At 35.2% G+C, this 24428-nt stretch overlaps 1 protein-coding gene across 1 annotated transcript in view; it reads right to left on the bottom strand.

Moving 5' to 3' along the window:
• Nucleotides 1–5380: 5380 nt before the first annotated feature.
• The window catches only part of DSG1 (desmoglein 1), a 92020-nt gene continuing 72972 nt past the window's right edge, over nt 5381–24428 (bottom strand). The window contains exons 4-15 of the mRNA XM_058676773.1: nt 23661–23816; nt 21737–21881; nt 19209–19375; nt 18822–18956; nt 18357–18542; nt 15441–15700; nt 13991–14130; nt 12752–13114; nt 10030–10163; nt 9590–9662; nt 8620–8825; nt 5381–6558 (exon numbers count right to left, since the gene is read on the bottom strand). Coding sequence (XP_058532756.1) covers nt 5467–6558; nt 8620–8825; nt 9590–9662; nt 10030–10163; nt 12752–13114; nt 13991–14130; nt 15441–15700; nt 18357–18542; nt 18822–18956; nt 19209–19375; nt 21737–21881; nt 23661–23816 — 3057 coding nt within the window. The 3' untranslated portion in view covers nt 5381–5466. The remainder of the gene's footprint in view (nt 6559–8619; nt 8826–9589; nt 9663–10029; nt 10164–12751; nt 13115–13990; nt 14131–15440; nt 15701–18356; nt 18543–18821; nt 18957–19208; nt 19376–21736; nt 21882–23660; nt 23817–24428) is intronic.

The following is a 24428-nucleotide window of genomic DNA, read 5'->3' as shown; positions in this document are numbered from 1 at the left end:
ATGGATTATCATCTTTGTCAGTATTTATTGTATATAAGTTATTATATGTTATTCAGTTTATCCGTTAATAAACTTTAATTATGGCGTGTTTGTTATCAAAAGTCATGCAATTATATCCCTATTTTCAACAGATAAATATGCTCTGCTTGTGTGTTATATTGAACCATATTAAGATTTAGGTCTGGTTCAGTTTGTACAAGTGGCACTCTGTTTCTATGAGTTACTTTAGTTCTCTAAATCACAATTTTATCAACTATTTCTCCTTCTCATATTTGAAGAGTTAAATTAGATGTGTTGATACGAAGAAAATGATGTATAATGTATTCACTTTGGGTATGCTTTCTTTCCAAATTCTCAGCATTTACAGCTTGAACATACCTGATTTTTATTAAATCATGGTATTAAATGTGCATGTAAGTTTTTAAAATAAATGTAATTTTTAGTGATAATAATTAAATAAGGTTTCTTTCTTTCCTATCCTTTTTTTCCATTATCCTTTTTTCACAAGTGTAGTGCTGTTGTATTTGGCAGGTTTTAGGCTGTTTATGATACTAATGTCACTAAAAAAGTCCAATGGAAGTTTCCTAGGGTTTTCCCGGGGATCACTGAGCTCAATTAATGGGAATCATTAATTACCTCACATGGCTTGGATTTCCTGTTTTCCAGTGTCACATTTATATTTGCCCTTAAATTGGAAGTAGATTGGTTTTCTTGGTCATGAATTATCAATAGCAAAGTCTGTAGAAGATGATGTACAAAACAGAATCTCTATTAATTTCCCAAGAGTAATTACTCTTCCCATGGAGATAGATATCTGTGTTCACATTCTTTCTGCAAAGGATGTCTTGTACCTGCCATAGCAATTTGGACAGCAGTCCAAAACTTACTTATTGGTTATGAATGGAAAGTTTTAAATGTTCTTCTCACTTAAGCTTCAGGGTTACTTGGCAATGTATTCTGAAGAGAAAAAAAACAATAGCATTTACTTGCCTCCATGAGCTCATCTCCTACAGCTTTCCTTCTTTTATTCTTTCTGGATACACAAGTCTCCTATCCTTTCTTGCACACCTCTCTGCCTGAAATGTTCTGGGCTCAGAAAGCCAGATGAATATCATCAAGATAGGGATATGGTAGTAAAACAAATAAAAAAAATGATTTTAGAAGTACAATTCTGGGGACAGACAAAATACTCTAGAAAGAGGGAAAGGTAAAAGTATAGCAATTCTAATGGTATATTTTAACAATTTGATATGCAGGCTTTTTAGCCCCTGCATACATGTGCTATTCTAAGCACCTGGCCATTGCTGTTCCTTGGCATCATTAAGGCATACACTTGAGAGCAGACTCTGTAGTAAGCATGAAAGAGGGAAACTAGGAAATAAAACAAATGTTTTACAGGTAGGTATTTGGTGCAGTGGCCATGATGGCACATTCATATTTGGCATGCACGCGTAGCTTCAAATATCAGCTCTGTTTCTAACCTCTTGCTAACACACATGGTGGTAGGGTTGGTTGATCCCTGTCTAATTCAGGCCTGAGTCAAATCTGGATGTCATAGGCATTTGGGAGAGAAAATCAACAGTGGGAAGATCCGTGTCTGTCTCTCTGTCCTTCAAATAAATACAACTTTAAAAAAAAAAGAAATGTATTTTCATTCTTGGAAAATAAACATTATTTCCTCTACTATGGGATGAAAATAATAACTAGATCTGGTGACTTCTAGTTATTCCTTACAGTCTTAAACCTTCTTTCAATTTTATTTTTATGATTCAGAAAAGATAATAGATTCATATCAATAATTTTATTGCTATAAACACAACTCCTTGACAATTGCGAAGTGACTTGGAATAACCAACAGAATACCAAATAAAGAACCAGTACCTATTGAACCCAAATGCTTTTATACTGAAGTTTGAAGGAAAGTGTTTTTTGAACATCACCAAAAGTGATTATTTGACTTTAAGAATGCTTATAAGACAGACAGCAGAAAAAACTAAGGTTGACTTAGCACAGTTTGAGCATCAAGCATGTAATAATTCTAAATAATAAAATGGAATACAATGCAGACAAATGAACAATAAATTATTTCTTTTTAAAAAGATTATTTGTTGGATAATAGATTCTTTTTTTTCAGTGTTTGTACAAATTATATAAATAGTCTGGAACTGGAAGACAGATTTAATTGCATGGCCACTAGACCCATGATGGGTCAGTGTGTTCTAGTGTAACGTGAAATAAATCCTAAAGATACCAGAGATAGCACCATACAGTGGAATTGATTAAATAGGCATAGAGGTATGTGGCAAGTATTTTTGAAAGTTTGTTTTAAATGTCTTTCCAATGTGGACATAAGCTTTTTTTGTAGTGTTTTATAACACTTTTCATCTCCTAATAAAGTCAGATGGTGCCATGTATATTATATCTTGGAGGAGAAACACATTTTGGTATAAAACTAAAAATAAATTGTGTAGCTACTTAAAAATTCACTCAATATAAAATGTAATCTTTAAGGATACATGATTTGAAAAACTGTCAAAATATTATATTGAATGGAAATTATGATGTAAATATCTCTAAATAGAAATGTAGAACAGATATATAGATGAAGGCATATAAATAACCTCAAATACTCTTCTTTGTATCAATTTTTCTAGTGCAAAACAAGAATATCAAACAATATGCATGAAGGTAAATACTGTGTAGCAGATAGAATTCAATGTCAAAATTTGCTTGAGATGATATTGGTTGATATAAATGGTAAAGTATGATACATTAATTTTTATCCCTAGGAATAGCACTTTAGAAAATAGTTGTTAAGATACTAGGCTTGATCTTCAAGTCATGTATGTATAATATTCAGTTACTCTCTCTTCTTTCTCTCTCTTATGATAGAAAGTTGCTATGAATTGAGCTAGCAACATGGATCTGAATTATGTTTATTCTCTTATAAACTGATTTCCATTCATTGCAATGGTATACATGAGTTAGAGTAAAGCATTTAAAGACAAGAATGAAATTTGATTCAAAGGCTTTTCATTGAAAAATATCATGCCTTTAAACAAATGTTTGCTGTTTTTAAAAAGGTTATTGTAAGATTTTAAATTAAACATAACATCAGGGTGAAATCCTAAAAAAGAAAAAAAATATTTGAAATTATCTTTCTGGAAGAATAGATGACCAATACTGCCTATTTTTCCTCTCTTCTTCTCAGGATTTTTGTGTCACTGTTGGATCTTAGAAACAACAGCTCTAGTGTTGGCCACTCTGTCTTTTATTAAATAGCCTAAGAAGTATCTCTACAAGGCATCAGTTATTTTTTAAAAAAAAGATTTGTGATGATATGTCATATCAAACAAGAAATAAGCTTGCAATAGATGGATACCATTATATTTATATTAATCATTTAGTAATTATTTCTATGGCTTTGAAACTCCAGGATCCAGGTATACTCAAGTATAGTTGAGCAAATACTTTAAAACTTTATTTCTGGAAAAATTGCCATTCCTACATTAGTAGCCCCCTAAATAACAGCAAGAGATAAAAGAAAGACTCCCTTTGAATGACTTTATTCACACCTCTGCAATTTAACATAATACAGACTGTCAAAATTTTACGAATTCTACAGAGTCAAAATAAGATATATATTGCAACTTTCAAAATATAAACCTTATCTGCTATTATATAGAGCAAAATAGCTCTGAATAAAAATAATTCATTCTTAGCTGTTTTTGACAATTATTGGACATTGAATATTCTTTGATCTTGTAATACTCTAGGAAGTTGGAGTATTCAGGAAAAACTTTCTAAGTGCATATAATTCATGGCTTCAGGGCAAAATTTTTTTCCTAATTTTGTTTTGTCCTATCACTTTAGTAAGTTTATGTTCACACTGAACTTAAAAAAGAAAAGAGAACTCCTCCAATAGCAAACTTGCATATCTCTTAGAATGCTTTGATTCCTTTGTAGAGATTTTAAATCAGGCAATACTATATAGGAAATACAGAAATAATATATCACCAATAGAACTCTATTAAATTTTGAAGCTAGATAAATTTTGGAGGTTATAATTCAGGACTTATGGAAATCAGGGAATACTTTTGATGAATCAAATCAGAAATTTAAGATTTATACTAGTGGGGTGGGGTGGTTTAGAGTAAAAATGTGGATTTGTCTAGTATGTACTATTGCATTCTTGTCAACACAATATTATCAACTCTGACAGGTTTTCTGTTGATCTCTTTTAGCAGAGGGTTGTTACAACAAGTTCTAAATTTTATTAAAACTCTAAGTATGGTATTATTTTATCAAACAATTCTTTTCTTTTCCTCATTAAATGGTTTGCATTTCCTAAAAGCATTTTTTTAGATCCTTTAAAAAAATCCCCCGAAGTTTAACCACATTGCAAGCTTTTTCTTTTTCACAACTCAGCTTAAGCAAATCACTTTAATGGAGGAGTGATGTGATAGAACACTGTATGTGAATGGGCAAGGTGTACTAAAAACAACATTTGAAAAATGCCATGGAGTTCCCACATGCTGACATGGGAAGCAGCTTACCACTCATGTTGATAACCATGTCAGCGACCACTTGTTTCTGTCTAGGAAATAAATATGCAAGTTCTTCCTTTTAAAGTCAGACCCGTTGGTCAAGGGAAAGATGGGTATGATATCCCACAACCTCACCAGTAAGAAGTATTCCTCAAGAACCCATCTACTGTTAAATACACACTAACACACAGGAAGGGAGCTTCATGTTAAGATTCAGGCTCAGACACTGTGGGTTTACCAGAAACAAATCTCACCCTGTTGCCACTGTGCTGGAATTTCACTGCTGGGAAACGTTTTCCAATGTAAAAAACTCATATTGTCTTACACAATTATTAAGGTAAAAGTACTTGGTGGCTTATGGCTTGACTATGTCATCAATTTTTGTTTGTTTGTTTAAATGGTTATTCCTGGCCTGAATCTGTGGTTGAATTTTCACGAATATTACCTTTGTGAGACTGACTGTTGCGTATTTCAGATTTGTCCCACAAGCATGGGCATGTATTGCATTTTCAGTTCTCTTTGAGTGTTGCTAGGCTATGTGGCAAATCCTGGAAGAGCGAACAGCATGCCAATAGTCACAGCCAGTGCTTTCAGAAGACCACGTTTTATTTACTCCACATGCGGAGATCTACTACAGGCCATATGAAAGCAGACACTGTAGGTCCCAGAGACAAAGAAGGCCTGGCTGCAAGTTTCAGTTCACTGTCATGATTTCCTTAGGACTCATAGAAGAAGGAGGGTTTCAAATGCTAAGGAGAGTGTTTCCCTCATGGCAACATGTCCATTTATCTTTCTATTGTGATTTCTCAACTTACTCCCCAATTATCTTAGCACCTAATTGTGCACCAAAATTGTTGGTTTTCTGATGATGAAAATTTCTAAATCACAAATATTATAAAAAAATATGCTGCATTCCTGACTACTTGGTGTATTGTACTGTACTGTACTTGGTGATTCGACTTCGAGTTGTGCTAGGGGAGGCAGATCCAAGGGTCTGGCTAAAGTGATGGTCAGAAGAACTCCTCATATGACTAATGGTGGCTGATCCCCCCATGCTGCTGCTCAGGCCCCCACCTCCACCAAGACTGCTCATCCCTATACCACCACCATTTATCCCAGTTCCACCCATGGTCCCACCACCAGCTGCCATTGTGGAGGCAACAAAGCCACTGCTGCCTACACTACCACCTCCACTCATTCCAGTTGTTCCACTAATTCCACTTAGACCTGCCCCGGAAACAACTCTCTCTGTCACAATAACATTGTGAGCATTTGCTAACTCAGGATGCATACTTAGGCTCCCCATCATGCCAGAAGTAGGTTGGATGACTCTTTCTGTCACTACCACATTTGAAGATTCTCTAGGATTAGAGATAGTCAGAGAAGTGGGGAGGCTTGACCCTGGTGCTATAACCCTTTCTGTCACTATAACATTTGATCCCTCTCTCAAGTCAGGCATCTCTAACATTCCATGCAAATCAGCTCCAGAGATTGGGCCGACTACTCTCTCGGTTACCACCACGTTTGATGCATGTCGGTTATCGTGAAGGTGCACAGAGGGTTTCAGAGTGCCAGAGGTAGTGTAAGACTCGGTTACAGTAACATTCCCGTAGCCTAAAGGATCAGAAATGGGCATCGGATGCTGTACACCAGGTCCTGAGGGATAGGTACTCTCAGAGATGACTGTGGTGGTGCCGAAATGCGGAGAGATTGGTGGATGGCCATTGACCACGGGCTCTGTCCCCTGCTGCGGGAACATAGGTTCAGTGCTCTGCGGTGGCCAAGAAGGATCAGGGTCCGGGTAGGATTCCGTTTCTTTCCCCAGGCTGATGTCTGCCAACTTCTTAAATTTAGGCCCCAGTGTATCCAAGAAGCTGTCATCCAAGTCTTCTCCAATAAAGCTACAGCAACCCACGGAGCCAGCGGGGGAACCTACACCTTCAATGTCATAGATGAGCAAACAATCATTGGATGGCCGCCCCTCATCTTCATCTGCGTAAGCATATGCTTTCTGAATGTGTGGAAGAAAAAGAAGTGAAATTATGACTACATATTCAACAATACCAGAAGAGTCTGTGCCATTATTATTTCTTCATAGCGTGTTACCAACGAGAAAAATCTAAAACAAAATTGTAGTATTTACCACAGAGGCTTTGAAAATAATTTTATAATTGCTTAAACTTTGGCTTGAGATTATTTGATAATGGTTTGAGTTTTGTTAAAAATGATTTTAAACTATAATTTTAATAGAAATTTTGTTATATGGACTTGTTTATAATTATGCTTCTTGAACACAAAGTTTCTCTCTCTCTCTCTCTTTCTCTCTCTCTCTCTCACACACACACACACACATTACATGAGTTCTCTTATAACCAAGTTAGAAGGAAGTACAGAAAAATTGTGAACTTTACGTACGTGGAAGAGTGTACTTTTTTGATTTAAAAAAGTTCATAATTGATGGACTCAATCAAAACTGCACTTGGTTTTCTTCAAAATATGATTATGGCTTATGATAAACGTATTTCAATGTGATTTTTTTTAGCACGAGAAAATTTGAGTCTGTGCAAGCATTGAATTTAAAATTGAAGACCAGAGATAATTTGTAGAAATAGCATCTTGTTCAATTCAAAGTTCACACACTTGGAATTTTATTTCATCTTTGCAATTCACAGTAGTGGATTGCAACTTGTCAGATAAAGTGTCAGATTGTTTATAGCAAACCAAGAAATTGTGCCGCTTTATTTAAAGATGTTCAGTGACCCCTCACCATTTGCCAAATATTCCATTAGGAACTTGACTATGGAGTAGTGGACAATACCTAATAGGACTTACATTTCAGTCATTTGAGAAAGGCAATGTGCGTATTTATCAAGGGTGTTGTCAGGGCCAGAGAATAGAAAGTATTGGAGTGTTCTTTTAAATAGGGAGTTGAAGGATAGTATCTTTGATAAGCACATGTTTGACTAGAAATTGAAAAAAAAAATGTTAGAGGAGTAAAGTGGATCGTGTTCTGGGAAGAGGAAACTGTAAGTACAAACCTCCTGAGGCAGAATTTTAGCTTCCATGAGAATATTATTCACTTGCAAGGAAAGAGAAAGTATTCCAAAAGTGTTTCCACAAACTTCATTAACAGTTATTGCTACTTAGAAGGGTTTTACTAATATTTTAGTTAGAATATTAATTGCTTTCCAAGTCATTAGAGCGGTTGATGAAGATATTTTAAGCCAGAATATAGAAGGATAGAAATTGAAGTCAAATCAGTATCAGAGAGAGGAACTTTCTGAAGGTTGGGTATTGCAGCAGGTGAAACCATGGGCACTTGTGTCTCTGCCTGGGAAACCTAATTCTTTTTCTGTTACTTTCTCAGTGGTCACACTATTTCTATTGCTTTCAGTTGGTTCTTAGAAAATTCTAGAAGTATACCAGATTTTAAGCCTACTCTTACATACGTATCTGAAGCTGAGGTTGGTACTGGCAACATAATGTAGAGATGGATGAAATATCAGACATTGTGGTGTATATATAAAAATAACCAGATTTTAGCCACGATAGTTACATGAAATGTATGAATAAAATCCTACAGAACTGTAGATGAGAAAATAGTAGTCTCGTTTGGGTGAAAGGTTAGCTGTAGAAACTTCAGGGTGACACTGATATTTAAAATGAATTTTGAAAGATGGGTAAGAGTTTTATGTTACATGAGGACAACAAAGCATTCCAAAAGTGTGGAGGAAGGATTGGCTTTGAAAAAAGCAGAGGTATTTGCCAGTGGCTCGATGGTAAGGAGGCATAGGAGAGGGGGTTGATTTGTGAATAATCTTACTTGTCATGTTAAAGAGTTTAGACTTGATGGCACAGATAAAATAAGAGCAGAAAACTATTTCCTATTTTAAGTGTAGAAATACAGTGTTGAGATTATGGCTTTACAAATATTGCTAGGGAATAATATGAAATGCTGGACCTGCAGATAAGAGGATGAGGACCTGCCGCCCGTCAGGTTTAATTTTCCTGTTGGGAAATCAATGAGAGCTTCGAGTATGAGGATGCCAAGGTGTGTAGCCTAGGGTCTTACCTGACAAAAGTAACTTTCCATAAAGTTCATATTCAGACCTCCTTCTCTGCATTCCCTCATGGGACTTCTTAATGTTCCAGGATATTCTTGACTTACGTCAGCTGCTCCTGATGATCTAACTCCATCCATGAGTTCCCATCCTGTTGTTCTTTCTCCTCCTCCCAGATCATGCATTTCCCTGCCACCGATGTCATTTGTATAAACCCCTAAAATTGATCAAATTAAATTGAATTTTTATTACGTTCCCTGAACTGAAAATTAGCAACTTGTAATATACATTTTTTCATTTAAATATGCATTTGTGAACAAAGAAACTGAAGAGTGTAGTTTTTTTCATTATAAATAAAGTTTTTGATATTGCCTATATCTACAAAGCCATGATACACTTAAATAGCAGAATTTTGTCCCGGTGACTGTTGTTGAAAGACTATACTATTGTGATAATATGGAAAGAAACTGAGGAGGAAGGAAGGGGTGTTGAATGGGGAGATTCCTATACATACAAACCATATCATAGAAAATAATAATAAAAATTTTAAAAAGAACTGTTTTAATGATTGAACCAATCATAAAGGGTCAAGCCTCAGTAAATGAGCATGAATCTATTTTAATCAGGTCATGCATTAATTTTAATTGTCTATGTGCATTTGGCAGATGACAAATTATGTTTACTCTATGGGATAAAAAAATCTTGATCCAAATTGGACTCCTGATTACAGTTCAGTACTTACATTTATAGAGATATTAAGTCATCTTCTAAATACTCTCTGATGATTGAGGAAAATTTAGAAAGAATACAGCATATAAGGAAACAATTATGGGCTTTCTCATTAAATTTAAAAATTAATAATTAACAAAAAGAAATGTTACAGACTCTGAAAAGCAAAAAGATCATGAGTAAGCAGGTATGCAAAGGGAAGGAACAGAATTCCCTCTTAGTCATTTGAGCTGTTAATATATTTTTCCTTACCTGAATTGTCAATGCATTCTATTATATTTGCATTATCAGGTGGTATTTGTGGTACAGAGATAGTGCCCAAGTCCTAAAAAATAAGCAACATGTATTATATATATATATATATATATATATATATATATATATATATATATTCATATAGTCAACATTATATATAGTCATATATAATCATATTATGTATATGTATATATATATAATAGTCATACATTTACTTTATGCTCAAATTACTGACCATTTGCTTAAGAAATATCCTTGAGTAAATGCTGGTATTTCCATAGAACTGTGAGATACTGTTGATTTCTCCTTGAATTTCCCATTACTAACTTGGCTCAAAGAATGTCTTGGATAGTGGGTGTTTTCCCATCCCCTGGTTCATGTGTGCAGACTGAGTTTAGTTGTGTCCCAAAGGTCAGTGCTTCCAGGGGTACACTTACAGTGGGTTGAGGCTGGGGTCCTTCCACTGCCCATGCATGAATTGCTCCATCTGAACATTCAGGAACAGGCTCAAAGCCAGCTCCACCACCTGAGGTACCTCCACAGTCACAACAGAGCAACAAAAATGGAACCACTGGTGGTAGAAATATTGGAATACTCAAGTTACCAGCTGGCTCATGGTAAAGCAAAACAACCTTTTGAAAATGGTTAAATCTGGATACCTTCTATATAATCATGCAATTCCAACGTTAGTATGAATACTCAAGAAAACAAGCTGAATAAATGTCTGAATATTAGGAAAGCATTGCTATATTATAGTTATTTTTCATTTGTTTTTACTATTACAAATAGTATTATTTTTATAATAGGCAACTTACCCTGTCATGACTTAGGAAAAGGTAAAAAGAAAAGAACAGAAATTGGAGAGCCCACATGAAAACTGAAGTTTTCTCAGCCGTCTATTTATTGTCAGTCTTCTACACAATATAATCTTGATCTTCAATTTAGAATGAATGGATGGATAAAAGAAGTGATGTATAAGTGAAAATGTGAGGAAAGAAGGAAGGAAGGAGAAGGATAAAAGAAGAAAATATAGGTTTAAAAAATCTTGTATGCTTTGCTTTTTGGAAAACACTAGATTGACAGAACACTTTCCATCTAGAGACATTACTCTAAGACCTATATATAGATCTACAATCTTTTCGCAGCCAAACTATAGAAAAGTAGTTCTCAACATAATAAAAAAATACATTCAAAGTGACATGAATTGAGTAAATGCTTGAGATATATTTAAAAGTGTTGGAATTAACAATCAGCATCTGGGCAATTAATTTTATAAAGCAGTATATTTTTAAGTTTTATCATATTGGCTGATAATCAGTATGACTGAAAAGTTGGAATTTTCTTACACATGTATTTCATGTTTCATTCTGAAAATTTGCTGGAATTTTTACAGTTTTGTTGTTTTAGTTCATTTTTTTAGTGAGACTGCTTAAAAACACATTTTTTCTCCTTTTCATGGAACTTTTCCCAGTTATGAATTTAATTTATGATAAGCCAATAGGAAAATTTTCTATTTTAAGTAAAGAAATCTTATTTTTAATGTATAAATGATGGGAAAGTTTCAACTCAAAGCTGTGTGATTAGCATGTTTAAACTGCTGCTTCGATGAATTGTAGGAGATTGAAAAGTGTAATTTAAAATTATGATTTTTTTTCACATTTTAAGTTTTGGTTTTTACTGATATGAGAGAGCAGCACAGAGAAGGGAAGACATCAGTAGAGATCAGCCATCTGCTTTGTGGTTCCCTGAATTCCGGTTACACCTGGATAAAGTACAATCAGTGAAAACGTGATCTTTTTTTCGTGGTTTATTTTGTTATCTTCAGTTACATCCATTTTCAATATCAGAATTTCACTCTTTTTATGGCTAAGTAACAGTCCATCATGTATGTATACCACATTTTCTTTTATGCAGTCATCAGCTGATTGCTATGTAGGTTACTTCCATATCTTTGCTATTGTGAATGAGCTACTATAACCCTGGCAGTGTGGGTAGCGATCTCCTACGCCACTTTCATTTTGTTTGGATATATTCTCGGGAGTGGGATAGCTGGCTCATATGGTGGCTCAGAGGAACTTAAAAATGAAAGAAACTCCAGTTTACAAATAAATAATTAAAAGCATCCAATTGTATCTGTCATGTAGTAGGAGAAATGAATGTAGAATATTTTATCTATGTGCTCTTTCTTTACTCATGTGTTTGTGTCCATTATCTGAGATGGTTTCTAACACTATTTGTGATGTCATGCTTGAAGATGACAGAATTTTTTGCATCAGTTTAATTGTAATGTGGAGATTTCAGCCTGCTCATTCCACATCTCCTGTGCTGCTTCCTTAGGGATTGTAGCAAGTGCCTAATTTCCATCGTAATTAATATCGTAGCTGAGGAAATGCAAAAGACCACCCTGACTAGAGTAGGGCTACTCTCTTTTTCACAGGATTTACTGAATGTTTCACGTGTGGATTACTTTTTCAGAACCACAATAATATTGTGGATTAAATTTTCTTGCTTCACAAATGACAAAAACAATGTCCTTAATTAAAGGGTAGGTAACCTATGAAAAACTCATGCAATTAGGGTTAAACACTACAGTCTAATCCTAATTCCTTTAGGACTCTTATCAAATGAAACATCTCAATATAACATAAAATCCCTTTGAGATCTAGGCTGTGTTGGTCTCCAACTCTCAACCACACTGTCAGGCCTACCCTCGGTCTCTTCCACTTCAGAATTCTTCATTTTAGTCCCTTACATATCATCCCAGGGGATTTTACATGTAGTCTCTTCCCTTACATTGTATTTTTTTTCTCTTGTCCATCAGGCTAGCATCTAGTCAGTCACTTGTGAAAACTCAACTCACTTTGTTTTCTATGTGTAGTCTTTCTGCTTGTGTCGACAAATTATTTCTGATCAAAGTTGTCTTTCAGATAGCTACTTTAACTTGTTAATTATGGCACCTTTCTATTACATTGCATTTTACTAAAAGCAAGTATTTATCTTTACATCTTATACACCTAGCATGAAACATGGATATTTCTTGATAACTGCGCAAAAAAAAGATTTTGTAAAACATATTTGATGAAATACTCAGAAGATGTATTTCCTTATTGATCATTTTTGGTGGGGTGCATATACAGATAGAAGCATTACAATACTTACATCCTAAGATCAAGAATCCCATGACGAGCAATCCAATGCCAGCAGGACCAAAATGTACGTTATCTGAGAGCCTTCCACCTTGGTAGTCACCTGTTTCACCACCATTGGCATTTTCGCTGGTACTAGTCTCTCCATTGTTGGAATTGTTCTCATTGGTGCCACTTTGCGTTTCACTGGTGCCACTTTGATTACTTTCATCATTGGTGTTGGTTTCCACACCACTTGTTTCGGTGCCAGCATTTGTCCCTGATCCTCCGCTTGTTCCTCCACCTGTGCTGCCACCTGTGTTAGTTTCCCTGGTTTCCCAGCCAGACCCTTCAAGGTTGATGATAACTGTACCAGTACAAGTTCTTTGAAGTGAATCTGTAAAAAGTTTCAAAACATAAAAATATTATACATTTAGTGTAATAGCTTTTGGATAATATAAAATTATTTTTTTCATCAATACCTATTTCAATTATTCCCAATCATGCCTTGTCTGTTACTCAGCTTTTAGATCAATTTATTATGTAATTATGTAATTATATAATTATTCTTGTGAGTAGCAGCAATTCTATTTGGTGAATTATTTCTGCATATGATAAACAGAAGATGTTACACATAATTTTAAACCATAGAATTAAAAAGACACAAAAATAGAAACTCACAGGAGCAGTGCATAAGGACAACTAATATTTCTGAAGATCTTTTGCTTTTAGTTATAATGCCTGAGGGTTACTCATTGTTAATGTTACTGTGATGTGGTTGTGTGATTCATTCCATTTTATACTTTTTTTCCTTACCTTCAACTGAAAAACACTCTTTCATTTCTTAATATAAGTTTCACTAACATCGTTTCTGAGGACTATATAATTTTGTTTGAAGTAGACCATGACTTATTTGTCTATTGCTTTCAATATTTAATTACACCTATAGTGCTATTATTAATATATGTATGCAATTGGCATTTTCTATTTAGTGTTTTTCCTAAGATGATTGGAAATGAGTTATAATGTAAAAATATAAGATACATTGAGATAAATTTTGTGAGCACTGAGATAAAGTCAAGATTAATACTGTGAGTTCGCTCATTGTTATAACTCAACAACCTGGCCTAAATTATGCTGCCCCGAATCATTAAAGATTTGACTCTGTAATGTCCCATATTACATCTGCTGCTAGAAAATGGGTTACTCTAAAAAGTACGCAAGTGCGAATGTTTATAGTTTCCTGTGTAAAGGAAGGAAGTTGATTTCTTACCATCTATAGATAGAATTGTTCCTTGATATTTTCCCCTGAGCATTTGATACTGTTCCATTGTAACTCTGTTTCTCAAAGTGATGACACCTGTTCTTGAGTCAACAGACAGCAAGTCGGCTGGATTATTTCCCATTACATATCTGTATTTGAAAGAAAACAATGCATACTAATGTCAGTCATCAAAAAACGAGAAACATTTTAATATTAAGTGTGTGTGTTTTTTTGTTTTTCAGTCAATACTTAGAACGCTTGGAGAGAGTTTTCAATTATGAGAGATTTCCCCCCCACCCCAAGGATAGTCCTAGCTGTATTAGAACCACTTAAAAGGATAGAATAAAAAACACAAACAATGCAAATCTAAATTTTAAAAAATTGCTGAGCAGCGGTTTCTGATAAAATGGCTTGCTATGCTCACTTTGTGTCAGAATATTCCCTCGGTGCTTGTAGTCGTATTGGACTTGATCAGTAGAACTATCTTGACTTCTCCTAATTCTGAATGATTCTAAGAAGAAGGGTGACCTCATCTTCATCAGCTTGGCTTGCACATCCTCCTCTAGGGCACTCCTGCTCCAAAATTCCTTGTGACTTCATAAGGCTTTTGAAGTGCAAACTATGTCCTTGCCTAATTCCTCTGTCTCCTTCTCTCATCATCTTTGTCTTCTGTGTTTTCCCTTTCATTTTCATACTGGTGAGACAGACACCACTTAGATAACTCTTTATCTTAGATGTTTTGCTAAACTGTGAGAACTGAACTTTGAGAAGACTTGGGGTCCGGAGGAGCTGCCTGTCATGACTGGACCTCTGCAGTCTCCTGCAGTGTGAGGAGAAAGGATCCACTCCCACTGCCACCATGGGCACTATGAAAACTTGCAAAGCGCACTTCTGAGGCATGGCACCTCGTTTTCTTCACCAGTCACCTGGGCAAGCACCTGTACACATACATATGCAATCCCTTCACGATTCATCAGAAATGTCTGGAGACTGAGTTTTCAGAAGCGACACAGTGCTCTTTTTTTCTTCTTACATGTGACTTTCATACCAAAGCTACTGACCTACTAAGTGCTGATGACTGTGAACGAAGTAACTAAAATGAACCAGCTAAGTTCACTGGATTTCCAGCTAAGCAAATCTGCAATGGGAAAATCAGTTTCCGAAATCTCTCTGAGGAGAATAACTGCAACTGTAAATTAGTAATCAACTAATTAACAATAATATATATAAGCACATGCGTGTCGCATTTTTGTGTGCTTTTTTTAACCTCTTAACAATTTAACATCTTGTATATTTCAAAGAATCTTCAGTGTTTTCTTATGCTAGATACGCAAACAAGTTCAGTAGTTACTACTTTTTAAAATGAAATTCAAAACTAATAAAATTATTATTTTAAAATGTCTAAAAATAATATACATAATTTAATATGGGGTAAAATGCATTAAAATATTATTCTCACCTAACATTTGTTGAAGGTAAACCTGTGTCTAGGTCAGTAGCCACGAATTCTCCCACCTTGTAATTTGATCCCATGTTACTGGTTACCACATATGTCTTTGAACCTGGACGGAATACGGGGCCTTCAACTACATTCAAGATAGTCACGGAGACTGCAGTAGCAATGATTTTATATTGAGACTGAATTGACTGGTGAAATTCAGCTTTATTTCTAACTCCAAGACTAAGCTGCAGGTTCTTCATGGCTTCATAATCCAGGGGCTAGAAAATAGAGAGTGAAATAGTTTTACTTTAAGAAGAGAAAAGCATTCTGGATGGAAGAGAGGTTCTTTCAGAATAACTACAATTTATCCTTTTTTTTACTTAAATATAAATGCATATAAACACACAAACTGATTTTAAGTCAGTGTGTGAAGACATCCGAATGTTCTAGATCCATTATTGAGACTGTTGAAAATGTGTTACAGGAGCTATAAGTATCTACTCAGCAGGTTTTAAAAACTTAAAGTGCTTCTAATAGTCAAATTATTACATTTTGAAATACAGGATAGCTTACATTCACTTTAATTATTTTATATTTCTCAGAAAGTAGCTCTGTTTAATATATGTTCCAAATCTATTGGCAGTTCAATTATTTTAAAGGTTTTATCCATAAAGAAATTTAACTTCTTTATTTGAATAAATCAAATAAAATGATGTAATACATACATAATATAAAGAAATGTTTACTTGCTCTAACATAATCTAGGAATAATTTGTTTCACATTATAAAATAACCAAGCAGTGATTTTATTATGAGATGATACCAACGTCTGATATTCATAAAATCCACAAACACTACCATGATATGCCCATCTGTACCACATTTTCCAAATTTTCTTGTGGGAGTAATTTAGTAAAAACAGATATCCACATATTGAACTCTCCTATTTAGCTAAAATTTTGAACCTTGTTCTAATGTTGATTTCTTTTGTAGTTCCAAGAATTGCTACCAAATCATTTGCATCACACACTTATATTGTATATAAAGTATTTGCTGTGCAATGTCATGTCTGAAAGAAAAAAAAGTCCTCATCTGCATTCTAAAGAAAGAGGTTTTGAGACAGATGGGATGAATGATTTCCTAAAGTGATAGAATTATTTATAGTGAAGTAGATTAGGATCCAGTTTTCCTAGTGTGGAATCCTATGCATTATAACAGAAAGATTGTGAGCTTTGTAGCTAAGGAAACCTAGTTTTAACTTTGGTTGTGTAACTTACTAGCCACTAGGACATGAGCTGGTTATGAACTCTCTTGGAGCCTCAGTGCCTGTGTCTGCATTATGGGCCCAATATAACTTGCCTTGCAGGGAGAAATAAGCAAAAGTATTTGCTGCTGTTTAAAGTGTGGGCTGGAACAGGTATTGGTCTAGTGGATAAGATGTCCCTAACCCGTACCAGAGTGCCTAGTTAGGGCCCTGGTTCCTGTCCCGATTCTGGTTTCCTGCTAACATGAACTACTGGAGGCAACACTGATAAGGAGTTACCTACCATCCACATGGGAGTCTTAGATTTTCTGGATGGCTAGGCATTTGAGAAATAAACCAGCAGATGGGAGTTCTGAGTGCCTCTCTATAAGTTATGTATTTATCTTTGGGGCACAGCTAAATTTAGTAAATACAAACTATAGGCATGCTACCATGGAGGGAAAAGACTACATATTCTGATTGGGAATGAAAGTATTTCAACAAGGATTACATGTTACTATGAAGCAAACTAGTTATGTACAACCATGTATAATCACACAATCATTCCATATTTTGAAAGTTGACTCCACAAGTCTTGTAGCACAGGGGAAAACCTTTGTTAACAGCTCAGTAGGAGTCAGTCTGTTCCCACATATGAAGAAATTCTACTGCAGATAAATGTAGCTTCTGATTAATAGAGTAGACATATTGACTTGCACTAAATCAGTGTTTTATTTGCACTCCTAGTAAGTTGTTGTCATCAGTCATGGTGACATGGGAATCTGATAGTTCTCTACTTAATAGTAACCTGAGTTTAATTTTAAAAACACATGGGAATAACAACTTTTAAGTTAAATGATGAATATTTTTGATTCGTAATAATTGACCTACCATATTGATATGAACACATCATTGGATCCTATGTTAAATATGTTTTTAAGTATTCTTAAAACATTAACCTTAAGGATCAAGCATACTTGCGTTAAAGCATAAAATAAGGTTCTTGCTAAAGTGCTTTCAATTTATATAATATTTTCATCTGTTTGGAAGTACTGTATTAATGAAAAAGAGTTTCAAGTTAAAATTCAGTATCCTTTTTTATGAAATGATATAAGCAGTGCTGTATGTCATATAAAAATGCAAAATAATTGATTCTTTTTTGATTCAAGTTTATGAAATTTTAATATTTTTATCATGTTTATTTTTAACTATGTTGTATTTGCCATATTACTAAAACATTAAAAGCATCCTGACTATCAATAGTCATGCACATTTATGGGATATGCCATGACAATTTAATGCGAGCACATATGTGTTCTGATAAAATAATAAGGAGCAGGACTGGCATTGTGATGCAGTGTGTTACGTTGCCACTTGCAATGCCAGCATTTGTATTAGAATGCTGATTTGTGTGTGGGATGGCTCTCTTTCAACTCGGTTCTGTGCTAATACAGCAGGGAAAGTTACAAAATGGTCCCCTGGCTTTGGAGCTCTGTCACCTTGGAGGAGGCCCAGGTCAAGTTCAGCCTAGAGCAGTCCTGGCCATTGTAGCCACTTGGGGAATGAACTAGTGGGTATAGACCTATTTCTCTTGTTTCTTCCTCTCTGTGTCACTCTGCTTTCCAAATAAATAAGATACAATAAAAAAATGAAAAATAACAAGAAAAACATTTAGGAAAAGTATGTCCTACCTTAATAACTTTTAGAGTTCCCACATTTGTTCTTTCATTCATTTCTATGTCAAACCAATTTCCTTCATTTCCAGAGATAAAGAAAATGACTGCCACCCAATTAGCTGTGTACTCTTCATCCAAATCAATTACTCTAATCTGCAGCAAATCTGAATATAGAGCATTTTCTTCAATCTTGATAGCATACTGAAAAAAGAAGTAAAAAACCTTTAACACAAACTGTAAAAGGAAGAAATAACTGGATGTACACAAGCATGTTTACAAATGCTTATTGTTTAATACATACATACGTTTATAGTCTCACTTTTCATTGATTTTTTCCATAACAATCCAATATAAGAAAAAGCTATAGATATTTTGATTTCATGGTACTAAATGTAACATGTGCAGGACTGGACAGAGTTGTTCACATGCATTTTAGGATGTAATGAATTTGCAGTCATGACTGTTAGCACAAACACTTACCGAAGACTGTTCCATGTAGGGGATGTTGTCATTGACGTCCAGGATTTTAATGTTGCACTCACACTCCGCTGACATGCCGTCTGCCCCACCGTCTCTGTCGGAACCTCTCACAGCAAGAGAATACTGGCCATATTGCTAAAGACAGAAGCAACACCACCATTGGCATAAAAAGCTTTTACTATCTCATGCAAAATTCTTTAGAAATGTTGGCTCAACCTCTATATAAATGTAAGAGAGAAGAGTAACACAGAATATTGGAGGAGGGCGATTGATGGAGGGAGAGAAGGAGGAAGTGAAGTATGGTTATCATCATTCTCTCTTAGGTACTTTTGCTTTTAGAATCAATTTCTTCAAGACTTAAAAATCTATTTAAAGAAAAAAAATTACCTCTCTGTCTAGAAAATTATTCATTGTTCGAATTTCTCCCGTGTATCTGTTGATGATAAACATTGGTGAATCAGAAGGTTGCTGACTTATGATCTTGAAGGCTATTTTTGAATTCAAATTGTTTGGTTCATCAGCATCAGTAGCATTGAGTCTCATCACCAAGGTATCTAGAAATCCAAGACAACTGATTGAAAAGGGACAATTTCCATTTTAATGACAGTATAGCATATCACTTTCCTAGAAACATGCTAGAGTTAGCTAGTCCATGTAATGTGCATTTTACTAATGTCCCTTTCTATTTTTCTACTTGCCAATCTCTTGGCTAGTTTGTATATTTTTCATAATAAAAGTATGTTATTCTGGTTTTATGTCTTATTACAGTATAATTCCTTCTTTTATAAACTTTTAAGGATACTATACTGAGGTACAATGACATAAAGGCCATCGTGTGTGTATATATATATACATCATGTGTTTATATATATATATCTCATAGTTTCTTCACCCAGTCATGAGTAGATGGACATTTGGGCTGATTATATACCTTAACTATTGTGAGTTGAGCTACTGTAAACATGGAGTACAGATATACTAATTTCTTTTTCTTTCATCTACTGATTTCATTTGAGTAAATTCACAGGAGTGTAAAGGCTAGGTCATGTGGTAGAACCATTTTTAGATTTCTGAGGAATCTTCATACTATTTTCCATAACTGTTTACTGGTTTACATACTAATCAACATTGTTCTGGGGTACTTTATTGCCACATCTTCAGTAGCATTTGATATGTTTTGACTTTTGGATGACAGCTGTGGCTTTTATTGGCTAGTGAACTCAAGTATTTTTTATCTGTTGGTCAGTTGCATTTCATCCTTTGAAAAACACCTGTCTATTCTCTTAGCCCACTTCAAAACTAGTTTGCTTGTTTTGTTGCTGTTGTGTTTCTTGTGTTTATCACTGGGCATTTTTTTGTCTAACGATGTTTTTAAATGTTTAAAGTATAGTTAATTTAATGAGTAAAAAAAGAAGGAGTTTTGAAATGTGTAAAAAAACAACTGCTTGATGGTTAAAATTACAAACAAATAAAGTTTGTCTTCAAAGTAGGGATTGCTTCTTCTACTTTAATATATTCAAGGCAATCTTTAGTGGTGGGCTAGGCTGTTAATGTACTATCCTCCCCAGGTGGCTAAGTATTTGGCAGATGTTGATTAAAACAATCCAGTAGACAGCTGCATTTTAGGAGTGTCAAAGTCTCTGCCGAAAGAGACTTTCAATGTATAAGTTTTCTGGAGTCCTTCTGCTAGCACCATTTGGGACAACTGATCTTAAATATTCCCACTAAGCCAAACAGACTTGGATGTATATTGATTCAAAATACATAAAATCAAGGATGAGTAAAAACCAAGCAAACCCTAAACAGTTTGCTTTCAATACCTTCTGTTTTTGCATCCCCAAATTTAACCAAACTGTGGTTTAGGTTGAAATTGTGTGCCGCACATGTACCTGTGTGGTCATTATTCTCTAAACGATAAAATACAGTGCCTACTTGTACAGCATTTACACTGTATTAGATATTAGAAGTCATCTAGAGATGATCTAAAAACTGTAGGCAAATACTGAGCCATTTTACATAAGGAATTTGAGTTTCCAGTCTCTGTGATGTTTGCTGGAGGTGTTGGGACCAATGTTCTGTGAATGTCAAAGGATGACTGTATTAAGTCATATATAAGGGGAAAATATTGTTTGTTTTGCAAAAGCTTTGACAACAAAAATGCATTGCATGGAAGTGATTTATCTGACTGAGTGACTTCAAAATAGTTTTTTAAAAATGGGTAGCGGCAGAAGAAGGTGAGATTGTTCAGCAATCAGGCTGGGAAGCTAAATCCTCATTGAGTGCCCCTGCCCCTCTGTGTAAACTACTCTGGGAATGTGTTGTTGGGAATCTCGCGTAGTAGTAGAATGTGAACTGCATCAGAAAAATCTCCTTATTGTTTGGAGTTGGTCCTTGTGTATGACAGACTGAAGCTGCTCTCAAAGCTGAAGAGAAACCTTCTGGGGCTAGCATTGTGTAGTGTGTCAAGCTGTTGCCAATGCCAGTACCCCATGTAAGTTTATGTCCTGGCTGTTTTGCTTTCCCATCCTGCTCCCTGCTAATGGCTTGGGAAAGGAATCAGAAAATGGCCCAAGTATCTGGACCTTTGCCACCTGTGTGGGAGATCCATATCCATCTCCTGGTTCCTGGCTCCAGCCTAGCCCAGAGCTGGCTGTTACGGCTATCTGGGCAGTGAACCAGGGCATGGAAGATCACCCTCTCTCTCTGTTTCTTCCTCTCTCTCACATTCTGTACTCTTTCATGCACTCTTTCATAATCTAGAAGCTTTTTTTTTTAATGAGAGAGGAAGCATTTCTGTATTACATACTGTTCTGTAAGTTGTCTTCACATTTGTCATGTTTAAAGACTGACATTATTTGGCCTGTAATTTCCTGATTGTTTGGAAATCTATTTGCTAAAATAGATTGGTTACTTACTTGCATTAGAATTTTCTTCAACTTGTCCTATAAATGTAGTCATTGAAAACACTGGAGGGTTATCATTTATATCCAAAACTCTTACTCTTAGCTCAAGAGGCCGCTCCAAATCCTGACCTTGTGAATTTAGAGCCCGGCAATAGATCTAGGAGAGAAAAGGGGCATGATCAGATGTTGAAACGCATTTCAAGGTCTTACTCTGCTAGTCCATGTGGGAAATGAAAAGAAGCACATTGTTATTTATTTTATTTATTGTGATAAAAAACTGTTTCTATAATCAGTAAGGGATGGAAAACACAAATCCTTTAAGAAAATACAAATACTTTAAGAAATGGTAGCCTAAGTTGAAAAGAGGGAAAAGACAAAAGATACAACTTTGTAGCAGGATGTCATGATTGGAGGGGGTCTCAAGATGGAATTTCAACAAGCAGGGGTAGAAATTTGTGAAGTGTATCAAAGAGTTACATATAAGGAAAGAAAAAGTTCTGCAAACAAAATTCGGAAGTATAAACAGGAACTGATGGGAGGGTTTGAAAATGGGTAAAGGACTGTCTCTTGCGAGTGAAAAAGAAGTGTAGCATTCTTGAGCTGGATAGCTGCTATATGGATATTCTGTTATTGTTGTTTATGGTTGAATTGAATGCAACTGCATCTATTTTTTTTGGATGTAGTATGCTTTATGTATTGGGTTACACTAGGAGACCTTTTATTTGAGAGCAGAGATGCCTAATAGTAAAACAGTTAAATATGCCTTGACAATATGATACTAGATTTTCCACCTTTGTGTATGCCTACAATGCTATGATACACTTAAATAGCAGAATATTAAACATGCAACTGTTTCTAAGGGACTTTACTGTAATGATATCGGGGGGCAATGGTAGGAGAAAATAAGGAAGGAGAAACAGAAAGGGGGGAATCCCTATCCCTACACACTGCATAATTAAAATGCATGATAAAAATGTATTAGGATAGTTTGTGGGCAAACACTGTGAAAGACAAGACAACAATAAGGAAATGGGATTGAAGGTAAATGAATTAAGGTAGGCCCAGGAACACAGGTAAGCAGTGAGTGTACATTATTATTTGAAGGTATTTTAAACTAAAGATGGAGGCATTTTTTTTTTTTTTGCTGGAAGATGTTGCAAGATCAAAGAAGGACTTTCTTTTTTTGATCTTAAGTATTAAGACAGATGAAAATGGAGATAGAAATAGTGCAAGCAAAAAGGGAAACACTAAGTTGATAAAACCATTGAAAATAATGGAAATGGTTCAGAGTAACCTGCTGTGTGTGTGTGTGTGTCTGTGGGGGCAGGGAGATTGAAAATTGATTCTGCATTTGGATTTAGTAAGAAACACCCTGAGCTAAGGACAGTTAATTGTGGAAATTTGTAATGGATAGTCTAAGCCTTTTAAATATTTTTGAAGCCAAGTCCATCTGCTTAAAATGAAATGAGCTTGAGAGTTGAAAGGGAAAGAATTGTTGAGCCCTGAGATGACTCCTGTGGATAATGGAGTGAGATTCAGTTAAGAATGAATTAATCTCCAAAATATATTCAGAGCTCAGATGAACTTAAGCAACATGATTGCTTAACTCTAGAATTGTTTTATTGGTACCAAATTTAAGAAATAATTTCAATGCAGTTAGAATACAATCAGAATTAGATACCTATTCTTTCTAAAAATATCCAAGTTTCTATGGAGGAGAGATTAGAGGCTTGACGTTTTGCTAAGACACAAAAGCAAAATACTATTTTCTCTACAATTTTCTCCTTGTTTCTGTTTAGTTATGGCTGTTTGTGTATTAAGAGACATTAAAAATGTCTAGTATTGAGACCTTTGATGTCAAATCAAGGCTTTTCCAAGTTTCAGGCCTTCAAGAATAGTTTAGACCTGGAAATAAACAGACATTAAGCTTACTTACAATGAAGAAAGGAGTGACTTCTCGATCAACTATGGATGTTATGTTAATTTCACCGGTTTTTTGATTAATAATGAAGATTCCGTAAGGTGGCTGATCAATTCCTACTCCAGAGATGCGGTATGTTACTTGCTGGTTTGCAGCACAGTCCGAGTGAATCTGTAGAAAAAACATAATTGCAGACATCACAGGGAGCAGATACAGTGTCCTGTGGTTGAAGCATGATGGCTGTCTTTCTTGAAAACTGTTAAATGTGCGTAGCTATTTTTACTTGTCAAATGTTGAAAATTATTTACCTAGATAAGAATAATAATTATAGTATTTCTTTTTTTAATAAAAATTTATTTTTATTGGAAAGTTAGATATACAGAGAGGAGGAGACAGATAGGAAGATCTTCCATCTGCTGATTCACTCCCTAAGTGACCGCAACGGTCAGAGCTGTGCCTATCAAAGCCAGGAGCCTGGAACCACTCTTCTGGGTCTCCCATGCAGGTGCAGAGTCCTTGACTGCTTTCCCAGGCTACAAGCAGGGAGCTGGATGGGAAGCAGGGCTGCCAGGACTAGAACTGGCGCCCATATGGGTTCTAGGCGCTTGCAAGGCTAGGACTTTAACCCCTAGGCTACCGTGCCGGGCCCAATTATAGTAATTGTATGACATTGTAGTGTTTTCAATGGTAATAAATGATGTATCAAGCATAAATTTCTGTTTCCACCAAAGGAAAAATATCACCCTCAGAAATTTAAGTATGTGCAGTCATCATCCATTCATT

The sequence above is a fragment of the Ochotona princeps genome, chromosome 18 (assembly GCF_030435755.1).
Source record: "Ochotona princeps isolate mOchPri1 chromosome 18, mOchPri1.hap1, whole genome shotgun sequence".
Lineage (NCBI taxonomy): Eukaryota > Metazoa > Chordata > Mammalia > Lagomorpha > Ochotonidae > Ochotona > Ochotona princeps.
Note: the sequence above shows the minus strand (reverse complement) of the source record. Positions and strands in the feature narration are given on the sequence as shown.